Source organism: Xenopus laevis, chromosome 3S (genome assembly GCF_017654675.1).
Source record: "Xenopus laevis strain J_2021 chromosome 3S, Xenopus_laevis_v10.1, whole genome shotgun sequence".
Classification (NCBI taxonomy): domain Eukaryota; kingdom Metazoa; phylum Chordata; class Amphibia; order Anura; family Pipidae; genus Xenopus; species Xenopus laevis.
In genome coordinates this window covers 105,649,162-105,661,606 of record NC_054376.1, presented here as the reverse complement: position 1 = coordinate 105,661,606, position 12,445 = coordinate 105,649,162, and the positions used below count along the sequence as shown (strand labels likewise).

General features: G+C 38.9%; 1 protein-coding gene across 2 annotated transcripts in view; it reads left to right on the top strand.

Moving 5' to 3' along the window:
* The window catches only part of ubtd2.S (ubiquitin domain containing 2 S homeolog), a 69,497-nt gene that overhangs the window by 30,441 nt on the left and 26,611 nt on the right, over window positions 1–12,445 (top strand). For both annotated transcript variants that reach the window (NM_001094450.1, XM_018254343.2), the window contains 1 exon segment: window positions 8,111–8,347. In NM_001094450.1, the coding sequence (NP_001087919.1) occupies window positions 8,111–8,347 (237 nt within the window).

Here is a 12,445-nt window from a genome sequence, read left to right as displayed (position 1 = left end):
AACAAAGTTACAAGATGGTGACCCCCTGTAGCCAACTTTGAAAGCATAAATGATTTGTTTGATTAGGCTTGTGGTACAGTAAGTTCATGTTTATATTTAGTATGCAAAATACAGCATTTCTAGACTTTACATGCCCTTTAAGAAAAAAAACTTGATTTGTCTTTGTTATTGGTGTGTTTGAATGAGAACGGACTGTCAGAAGCAGATGTGTTTCATGAATTATAAAATAATTTCTTTACTTTATATTTTTTTTTTGTATAAACCAAAAATTTAATATTTTTATGGTCATGTGTTTGTCTTGTTACAAAATTTGAATGAAACATTAAGGGGCAGATTTATCAAGGTTCGCATTTCGAGGTGAAGGGAGTTTTTTATAACTCCCATCAACTCAAAATTCTAAATAAAAAAGACCAACAAAATTTATTAAAAAAAATTAAATTTTTTAAATTTGAGTGAATAGGCTGTATTCGATTGTTCGAATCAATTCAGATCTTATTCGATCGAATTAGATTCAAAGTATTTTCTAAAAAAAAATTAGATTTTTCAAAGTCCACAAATGACTCTAAATAGGTTCTAGGAGGTCCCCCATAGGCTAAAACAGAAATTCAGCAGGTTTTAGATGGTGAATAGTCTGTCTAAATTTTAAAGAGACATTACATGATAAATTTCGATATTCAAATCAAATTTGGACTATTCCATAGTCAAAGTACACTTAGGGGCAGATCTATCCAGGGTCGAAGTTCGAAGTTGAAAATACTTAGAAATTGGACCATTGAATTGAATTACTTCGACTTATCGAATATCGAAGTTTTTGTTCATCAAATTTGGCCATTTGCGGTCGAAGTAAAATCGTTTCGAAGGATTTCAGCGATCGATCGAACGATTTTTCTTCTACTTCAAAAAACTTAGAAAACTGCCCTAGATGGTCCCCATAGGCTAACATAGCACTTCGGCAGGTTTAATTTGGCGAAGTATTAAAGTCAAAGTTTTTTTTAACGAGACAGTCCTTCGATTATCGAATGGTCGAATATCCAAACTATTTTACTTCGAGTCGAAGTCATAGTATCCTATTAGATGGTCGAAGTATCCAAAAAATTACTTTGAATTTTGAATTTTTTTACTTGCCCCTAAGGGACTGATTAACCAAAAATAAAGTTTGTGAAAAAAATGCAGACCTGGGAAAAAACAGCAGCAAAATTTGTGCACCTTTTTTTCTCAAATGCTAGCCTATTTAAAGAAAAAAAATTCCTGCGTGTGTTTTTCACAGAAAAAAAAAGTCACATGCCAGTGGGAATCTCATTGTCCCATTAATTTTTAAAGTGGCTGAAAATCTCTGTTTTAATCAAGTGGGAAAATAAATAAATACAATTGCTAGAGAACATTCCTTTGACTTCTATACAACTTCATCAATTATTACTTGGCAAGTTTTTTCTCGCGACTTTTAATAAATTCTAACTCTTCTGTGTTTTGGAAAATACTTGTGTGTGTTTTTTTTTTTTCTGCGTCTGTGTTTTTTTTCTCTGCGTTTTTCTCGAATCGAGAAAAAAAGCCAACTTGAATTTTGATCAGCCCCCTAATTTTCAAAACGTATGTATTCCTGATAGAGCTAAACTGAAACAACAGGGTTGCATGAAATGCCAAGAAAATATAGAAACTTTTCTAATTATGAGAGACTAAGGGGCAAATTCACTATGCGCCGAAGCGCCCAACGCTAGCGTCAATTCGCTAGCGTTGGCCATTTTCGTTGCTTCGCAAATTCACTAACGGACGCTGGCGTAACTTCGCACCCTTACGCCTGGCGAATTTGCGCAACGGACGTAACTACGCAAATTCACTAACGCACGCATTGTACTGAACGCTACCTTTTTACGCTAGACTTCCTTCGCCACCTCAGACCAGGCGAAGCGCAATAGAGTAGATAGGGATTGCTTCAAAAAAAGTTAAAATTTTTTCTAAAACGCTGGCGTATTTTCTATATTATGGGTGATAGGCTGAAAAAGATCGAAAACATTTTTGGGGCTCCCCTCCTTCCCCCCTACATTTCCTAACTCATGGCAAGTTAACTATACAGTGGGCACATGTGTAGGGCAAAATAAAAATTTTATTTGATGTTTTGAAGGTTTTTCCAGGCATTTGTAGTGCTGCTACATATTCCTCCATTGAAATTTGAATTTGGCGCCGTTTGCAAATTAACCATCGCTAGCGTAACTTCGCTTCGCTTAGCGAATCAACGCTAGCGCAACTTCGCAACCTTACGCTACCCCTGAGTGCAACTTCGGATTTTAGTGAATTTGCGAAGCGCTGGCGAAACTACGCCTGGCGAAGTTACGCCTAGTGCAACTACGAATCTTAGTGAATTTGCCCCAAAGCGCATAGTGAATGGATACCTCTAAATATAACAAAAGTTATTACAATAGAAAACTTTTACAGTTTGTGGTGACGAGAAGCGATCGACAACTTTTGCCTCCAACATTAATTATTAACAATGTATCCTCGCAGTCGAGAGAAACTACACAGACGGGAACTTTGTAGAACCAAAGAATGAAAGAACAAGAAAAGATCTTCAGATGTTCTGTTGTATCTATAAAAACAAAGATAGGAATTGTCCATGACTGTTGTATATTCAGTAATTCTTTATGGATGGGGAAGCAGCGCAGTCAAGAAGCAGGACAGCAAATGTATTGATGCCTTTGAAGACTTTTGAGCATAATGTAAACGGCAAGAAAACAATTCCTTGACCTGATCAAACCTGACCTTCCACTTGAAGCCCAAATTACCAGATTGAAACGGCTTCATCATCTCATATAGCAGTTACCTTAGTTAACGTTGTGCTCAATAAATCGAATGTGTGTAACAGGCCTAAGTGCTGCCAATCAGTATTTCATATAGTTTAGCAGCACTTTTGCCTGAATGTTTATGACTGCAGTTCGCTTAGAAAGTGCTTCTAGATTTACACAGAGCCACAAATGTACGTGTGTTTACAAGTAATAAAAGGTATAATTCTTACTGTCTCACCCTGGGATAAAGGGGACCCTGCTTTTAAGGTTATTATTTATACATAAGCCTTTCTGTTGCTAAATTGCAAACCTCTTTTTTACTGTACCATAAACAAAAAAACATCCATTAAGGCTAATGTCACGCTGCTCAGGTTTTCCTGCTGATCAGAGAAAACACTGATGTCGGCCCATGTCTTTAGTAATTTATGTAAATGGTATGCGCCTGTCAGTTCTCACACCGGGCAAATTTCTGTCATGTTACCCCATGTGAGCAGTGACAGTAGGAGATAGGGTTGCCACCTTTTCTGGAAAACAGGCAAGGGGGCAGGGCGAATGATGTTGGAGGTGGGGTGGGGCCGGTGACGTGGGCGGGTGGTTGCAGTCGGGGGCGGGATTGGTGTCGTTGGGGGAAGGGCTGATGACCTAGCAATCGGCGATTGGCTGATCGCCATGTCATTATTTTAAATGTCCTGTCTGGATTTCCTGATTTGGAAATCTGGACAGGAAGGTTTCACGTGGACAGCCCTTCCAAATACTGGGCTGTCTGGGTGAAATCCAGACAGGTGGCAACCCTAGTAGGAGACCCTTTATGCCCCTTAAGGTTTACTATGGGTTGCATCTAATTATTGGCAGTGGAGTAGAACCATCTTATGTTCAGACAAATGACAAATCAGAAGCTACCTGTTGTGATCTTCAGTGTTTTGATCAGTGCTTAATTGAGGGACTCTAGCTGAATTCCTCACCTTCTATCGATAGCAAATTGCATCAAGTAGAAGCAGGTGGTGAGATCATGGGGTGGGATGTCGAAGACGGAACTTTGACGCGGCAATCAAGTAGAGTCCTGTCCAAATTCACAAATTTGAACTGGATGACAAAACAAAGCTGACGGGGTCAAAACCAGACAGGTGGCAACCCTAGCTGTGTCTTGAAGAGGCCATTTAGCATGTTCTTTGTAATCAGTGGACTAGTTTCAGAATGAATGCTTGTGGATTTTAAACGCAAGTCGTTTAGTTGATCTTGTTTCTGCACGATGGGCTTCGCAATGTAAGAAACCTGATAAAGTGGCAGATAACAGTAATGTGGTTTCCAGTACATTTCATGAAAAAGGAAGTTATAGATGGGGGGATTGAAAGAGAACAGCAGGTAAATTCTCCCATCTCGTTGACTGTAGTCAACCTGGATTGGAAATGATCTGGGTGCATCTTGGGTCCACGGGACCCACCCCAGGCCACACCAAATGCCCATGTTCCACCCCATGGCCGTAACTACAGAGGAAGCAGACTATGCGGCTGCAGGGGGCCCAGGAGGTATAGGGGCCCCGTGAGGCCCAAATAATGCTCAATTTCAACATATATTAGTAAAATAGGACAACCTCTGGATATGTTGGGGGCCCTAAAATTAATTTGCTGTGGGGCCCAGTAACATCTAGTTACGCCACTGTTCCACCCTGTCCCTGATCATGCTTCATGCTCCGCTGCTTCTGATGATTTGGGGTGAATTGCTATGCTAATCAATGGAGTGGGTAATTAATAATGCAGATGAAAAATACTGACAGCGATTGACTCATTTGTTGCAATCGGGTTGACTACCAATATACATTTTTGAGTTGCCCTGTCTGTAAGTTTTTTCGATCTCAAATATACGAGTGAATATGCATTCTGATTTGTTAAAATAAAAAGAGCTTTATGGACTGTGATTGTTTTAATGCCAATTCGTTTTGCCAAGTATTTTGGGGTGAATGATATCCAGGAGACAGAGGATGATCCAGCGGGCTATTGCTTTTATTTTGTCTACTGATGGTAGCCATACCCTGACCAATACCTATGGTGTCTGCCATCCAGACAGATGCTGTATGACTGGCTACTCACAATGACCAAGTTATATTGTTCCATTCATTTAGGCCAACTGTTGCTCCAGTTACTTCATCATCTGCCGACGTACCATGCTTTAGCCGATGGGATTTTCTGTACGGGCAGATCAACTATAAAACAGTACTTAATAAATCTAAACCAAATAGAGGGTAACCAGTGGAATCTGTATGATCTCTGCTGGTATTTCTTCCAAAGGAGGCGGCTATTTTTCGAGAGCAAGTAGTACTGATGTAATAGATTTTGCTTCTCGGCATGTTTCTGTTGTACAGTTAAACCTCTGAGCCACATAAAGAACAGTAGCGTTGGTCTGAGCTGCTTAGCAAGGCTATTCAGGTTAATAAATTATTTATAATGTTCCTTTTATGTTCATATGATCTGCTCTTGTGGAATAATTAAGGCATGTCATTGACCCTGTAGTCTATTAAACTTTAGCCTCCTTCAAAAAAACAGATCAGAACATTTATTTCTTAACAACTGTTTAAACTTCCTGGATTCTCTTCATTTGTGTTTTAGAACTTCTTGTTCCTCGGTGCTATAAAAGTTCCCCAGATGATATGAGGCCATAAGTCAGTGTTCTACATTATTCATGGCTGAGTAAATCCTTTGAGGAAGCCTTAAAGCTCCACTGTTGGCCCGTAGCAGGTAGCAGTAAAATCCTATTCACTTTGGGGCTTACAGCTTAAAGCAACAGCGTACACCTATGTTTAGCAGAGGATTAAGAAATATAGATTCCAAATGTTTTAAAGGAGAAGGAAAGCTACCAAGGCAGTTTATTGCCAATAGATTAGCCACAACAGTGAGAGCTAGAGTGCCATTTTATTCTTTAGATTGCTTTTCCATACCTGAGTAATCCGCTCTATCTAGAATAGCAGCTGCCATATTGGCTTGCTGTGACATCACCGCCCTGCTCACTTATAGCTCTGAGCTCAGATTACAGCAGGAAGGGGGAAGAGAGGAGCAAACTGAGCATGCTCAAGCCCTAGCCCTGGAGGTTTATGCTGATACAGAAGCCCATTTGTACACATAAGAAGGAAAGAAATGCAGTGTTTTTATTCATAGGGAGAAGCATTAACTGATATAGACCTTTCTGAAACAGCTTACTTCGTTTTAACCTTTCCTTCTCCCTTGATAAAAAAAAAACAGCTCTGTTTTTGTAATTGTTGCATTAAATGGCAAAGATGGAGACATTTTCATATGCCTGACTGTCTGACAATTCCTATCCACAGCAGTAAATGAAGGGAGAATTTCACTGTATACAGTTAGGTTTCTTATAAAAACGGTACTTTAATTAAAGTATATTGGAGATAGGTTTCTTTTTCATTAAAGAAAGTAAAAATTGGAATTTATTTTGTTGCCTTTACATGCCCTAACTCTAGGCCTATGTGGCAGCTAGAAGGACTTACAGAACTTTTGTTGTGCCTGAGCACAATCCTTCAGAAAGTGTTTATGCAGCCAGGCCTTTGTTTATGTAGCAAAGCAATTATAAGGGATGATGCCTTCAGCTGAACTGGGAGTATTCACGTTTTATTGCAGTCACATTTGATCTGTGCCAGTTTGGCATGAAAGCAATGAGCAAATCCTCCGTCGCTTTGTAAGAAGAAACCCGGGAAACAAGCCGATCGCTTTTAGAATTTCACATTTCTTCGTATTGTTTTGTAGATATACGTTATGGGTGTTGGGTTACTGCTTCTATTAGTATTCTGTTTGTGGCTACCTCACATTTCTAGCTGTAAAACAATTAGGGGCACATTTACTCGAGTGAAGGATTAGAATAAAAAATACTTTGCATTTCAAAGTTTTTTTTTGGCTACTTCGACCATCAAATTGGCTACTTCGACCTTTGACTACAACTTCGAATCGAATGATTCGAACTGAAAATCGTTCGACTATTCGACCATTCGATAGTCGAATTACTGTCTCTTTAAAAAGAACTTCAACCACCTACTTCATCACCTAAAACCTACTGAGCACCAATGTTAGCCTATGGGGAAGGTCGATTTTTTTATCGAAGGAAAATCGTTCGATCGATGAATTAAAATCCTTCGAATCGTTCGATTTGAAGGATTTATTTGTTCGATCTAACGATTTTTCCTTTGATCGTTTGATCGAACGGAATGCGGTATTCGAAGTCGAAGGATTTTACTTCGACCAATAGTAAATGTGCCCCTAAATGTATTCAATAATATAGTAACTGCTATGGAATGGAATGGCTGACCCTTCTCCATGCAGCTGCTGTGCAACACTGAGCTCTTTCACACCGAATATATTGAACTGCTTCATCTATAATAAATCTGCCCCTTAAAGGGTTTGTTCACCTTTAGTTAACTTTTAGTATGATGCAGAGAGTGATATTCCAAGACAATTTGCAAGCATTTTTTTATATATATTTTATTATACATGGTTTTAGATTTATTTAACTTTTTATTCGGCGGCTCTCCAGTTTGCAATTTACCCTACCAACCATGCATTGATTTGAATAAGAGACTGGAATAATAATAGGAGAATGTCTAAACAGAAAGAGGAATATTAAAAAGTAGAAATAACAATACATTTGTAGCCTTACAGAGCATTTGTTTGGGTAGATTGGGTCAGTGACCCCCATCAGAAAGCTGGAAAGCGTCTGAAGAAAAAAGTAAATCATTAAAAAACTATAAAAAATAGATTTTTTCGGAATTGGCCATTCTGTAATATACAAGGGGCAGATTTATCAAGGAAAGTGAGATTTATCACTCCTAGACTCCTTGAAACAGTCGTAATTTGAATATTCGCCACCTAAAACCTGCCGAGTTCATGTACAAGTCAATGGCAAAGGTGTGCTGAGCCATTTGGAGATGTTAATAGCCTTCTTGACATTCAAGGTTTTTTTTGGGGAGAAAAAATTGATTTGTACAAATCGAATACGATTCAAATTTCCAGTCTATCGAATATTAGCCATTCAAATTTTTTCTTCGATAACCTCCCAATCAAATTGTGAGTAAATTAGAATTTAAAAAAAAAATCACATGAATTCAAAATTCAACCTTTGATAAATGGGCCTCTAAAATTTAACTTAAAGATGAACTACCCCTTTAATGTTAGACTGTACCATATCAACCCGTACAGTTCTGGGTTAAATTGATTGCACCATTTTTATCAATAGACAAAAATCTGACGATGTGATAAACATGTTACCGTTGCTCTGTTTTGATTAATGTTCAAGCAATGATTTGGGTCCATCTTGTCTCATATTATGTCTCTTTTCAGTGGCTTTAGGTCGTAACCAGCCCTTAAAGAAAGACAAGCCCAAATGGAAAAGTGACTACCCTATGACAGACGGACAGTTGCGGAGCAAACGGGATGAATTCTGGGATACTGCACCAGCATTTGAAGGACGCAAAGAAATCTGGGATGCTTTAAAGGCAGCAGCACATGCTTTTGAGAGTAACGATCATGAACTGGCCCAGGCAATCATTGATGGTGCTAGTATAACATTACCACACGGTAGGTTCTTCAGACTGATCCAATTCTTAGCATTAACCCCCACCAAAACTTGACTAAACATATTTACAGCGCAGGACATAGCCCAGTGATGTACATAAAGGCACAGAGGGAAAGTTACTTGAACTGCATCTAACGACAGCAGAAAGTGTTAGAGCTACTTCTCTGATGGAAAAAAGCCCTCTGTGAGCTCCATTGTTTCTTTAGGAGAGAACAGACTACTGTAATGGTTATAAATCATTCATCTTTTTCTGGTATAATCTGTTTTTAGACCATTTCTTAAAGGGGAACTATATAGCTTTATCATACTGAAATAAGAAACTTTCTAAATACAATCAATTAAATATTTGGCATTGTTTCTGAAATAATCAAGTTTATGGTCACTATCCCTCTCCAATATATCTTATAGGGGGCTCCCTTTCCTAGCAGATGTATTAGAGCTCAAATCAGTGTCGGGCTGTTCCGGCAGGACACTGGGAAAAAACCCCCGCGGGCCAGACCCCCTCCCTGGACATTCAGTTTTCATGTTGTTTGCGCATGCGTGTGCCGCCGTACGGGCACACACATCGAGTGCGCCTTTGCGTCACAGCAGGAGGGCTGGAGAGGGGCCCTGGACTGCAGTCCCGGTGGGCCCTGGGCCCCCCAGTCCAACCCTGACTCAAATAGCTGATTTCAGTACAAACGAAATCTAACTAAATAACTGCCTTTTGCACATATCCGGCATGTAGAGAGACAGGATGTCTGGCGATTTTAATAGAGTGAGCTCTAATACATCTTCTAGGCAAAAGGAGACCCCCCTGTAAGATATATATTGAATCTAACTGTCAATGAATATCTGACACCCAACTCCTGCATAAAGAGAGAAGAGAAACAGATGCTGAGAGAGGGATAGTGAAGATGAACTTGATTATTTCAGAAACAGTACAGAATTTTTAATTGATTGTACTTTGAAAGTTTTGTATTTCAGTATGCTGAAGCTTGTATTAAATGTTCATTTTCGCAATAGTTCCCCATTAGATTTAAGATTTGTTTTGTACAAATCTAAAGGTAGGTGTTCATTTTACCCATTCTGCCATATAACTAGTAAAGCTATTAAGTTGGGCAGGTCCATCTGCAGTGCAGATCCCTTGAGGTACTCTGTTAACTCTTTTGTAGTTTACAATCTAAAACTCGGTAGTTGATTCCTTGTATCTTTTTAAGCTTCCTTATTTATATCGCTAGTTAAAGACATGTTGCTAACATGAAAAAAAAATCACAAAACTGTATTGGCTGAAATCTGATTCACAAATAGCTTTATGGTTTATATAAGTTACAATTTATTTGTGGGTTCCTTAACTTAATGTGGTCTTCTGGGTGCAACCAACCCTGCTGTGAGTCACTGGCAGGTTTTGCCTGCTCTAACTGGTGGATTTCAGTACAAGTCAGCCATTTGCAATGCTGATTTGTTTGTATTGGGGACAGAAAAAGGTTGAGGAAGCTTATATTAAACCTTTACCCCTTAATAGAAAAAGAAATCTCTTGAGAAAATACTAGTTAAATTTAAGATTACATATCTTTATAGCCCAGAGGCAAAGCCAAAACCTAAACCTTCAATCTCAAAAAAAATTAAATATACCAATTTATGTCACCTGGGCTTAACCTAAACGCAGGTTATCTGTACTGAGAGTCTCGTTTACAAAGATCTACTTTTTGAGCTACATATGTGAATTGAAGCTGCCATACTGCTTGCTTTGCCAAGAAAATATTAAGATGATAAGAGTGTCCGTAATACTGCCTGTGTTTGCCAGTTATAGTGAAAAATGTCTTCCAGTTACCAAGAAATACTTTCCAACAAGGGATCACTCAGACATGGCAATCACTAGTTATATTGAACGAGAAAAGTGCTTTTAGCTGAATCCAGAGTTGCTGATATCCATTTGCAATCCATATTACTTATGTCTCAAGTCTAATTCTATGTTGTGTTATCTTCACTTATGCATTTAGCGGCATCTCTCCAAAAGCAATCCAACGTGCTATAAATGTTATAAAGCCCCAATGATATCTCAGCTGTGTATAATAGGATCCTCAGCAGTTTCATTCTGCACTGTTTGTTTTCACAAGGACGCTGCCAAACCGCTGATTTAAAGTTTCCTATTTTATCTTGAGTGCTGCTAAGCATCCCTAGTGGGAAACTGCAGTGCTCATACACTTTGTATATACAGTTACTTATTCCGTTCATTATTCCCTTCCAACACATGGAGCCTGCTCTGCAGAGCTTATTATCTAATCTTCCTTTTCAGTGCCACCAGGAGCAGAATACTGTATACAGGGACCTGGGTCTTTCTGGATAATTGATCTTTCCATAATTTAGATCTTCATACCTTAACTCTACAGGATTTTCATGTAAACATTAAATAAACCCAGCAGGCTTTTCGTGCTTTCAATAAGGATTATTATATTTTAGTTTGGTTCAATTACAAGCTACTGTTTTATTAATACAGGGAAAAAGGAAATACTTATTAAACGTTTTAAATTATTTGGATAAAATGTCTATAGGTGATGGCCTTTCTGTAATTCAGAGCTTTCTGGATACCGGGTTTCCAGATAAGGGATCCTCTACCTAGTACAATCACAACATAAAAATTGAGTGGGAAACAGGCAGATGCTTAAAGGGGACCTGTCACCCAGACACACAAAGCTGTATAATAAAAGTCCTTTTTTAATTAAACATGAAATCCAATTTCTATTTTTTATTGAAGCATTTATAGCTGTTTTAAGCTCAATTAAAAATCTCAGCTGTCAATCAAATATTGTCTGCCCCTCCTCTATGCCTTAGAGGTGGGGCAGACAATTACTTTCACTTTCCATTCACTGCTCTCCCCACATTCCCCCCTCTCTTCACCATTAAATTGAGTAGCCAATACATGGGGATGGGCATTGGGTCCCCCATTCTGGTGAACAAACGATTCTGAGATGATACAAGGCTTGTCTTAATAACAGTGTCCACAAAATGGCTCCTGCCTGCTTGCTATAATTATGAATTCCTGGACTGAAGGAAATAAGATTCAAATAATTTATACAGTGTAATTAAAGTTCATTATGCTTGACTAATGTGATAAAATAGGATTTTGAATATTTTTTTTTGGGTGACGGGTCCCCTTTAAAGGGAACCTGTCACCCTATGACATTTTCCAAATCCTTTTCCATTGTATTAGTTGAGCACGATTAACTTTACTTACACTATAAAGTATTAAAAAATGTTCCCCTTCAGTCTTAAAATTCACAATCACAGGAACTGACATTTTGTGCAAGCTGTTATTTAGACAAGCTTTGCATTCTCCCAAAATCTTGCTTATGTGCCTGAACGGAGGGACATATTACACCTGCCCATTCACGGCTACATAATTATAATCCGTGAGGAAGGAGGCTATTCTAGTAACACACTATGGTTTGCTTTAATAAACCACCTGCCCCAATCCTCTCTGGCATGTGTTGTCTACTGCAGAGCACAGAAAGGTAAAAATAAACATTATTTTAAAGGAGAAGGAAAGGCATTTTCTACTTGGGGGTGCCAAAAGTTAGGCACCCCCAAGTGATTGTATTTACTTACCTGACAGCCCGAACCTGTGCTCGTATCAGCAGAAAACTGCACCGACCTGGGGTTCTTCCAGAGAGCACCATGGAGCGATCCTCTTCCGGCTTCTTCTTTCTTCTCGGGGCTGCGCATGCACAGTAGAGCGAAAAGCCGAACTTAAATGAAAAAGCCGGCTATTTAATTCTACTGCACATGCATCTGCCTGGGAAATTTGAAGAAAGAAGAAGCAGGAAGCCGATCATTCCGTGGTGTTCACTGGAATAACCCCCGTATTAGTGCAGTTTTCTGCTGATAGGAGCACTGGCCCAGGGTTTCAGGTAAGTAAATACAATCACTTGGGGTGCCTAAATTTTGGCACCCCCAAGTAAAAACACCTTTTCTTCTCCTTTAAGACAGACATCTGTTTTGAGTTGCATTTAATAAGTAAATGTTTATGTTTCAACTTACATACAAATTCAACTTAGGAACAAACCTGCAGACCCTACCTCATATGTAACCCAGGGACTGCCTGTATATGTTGACATTGT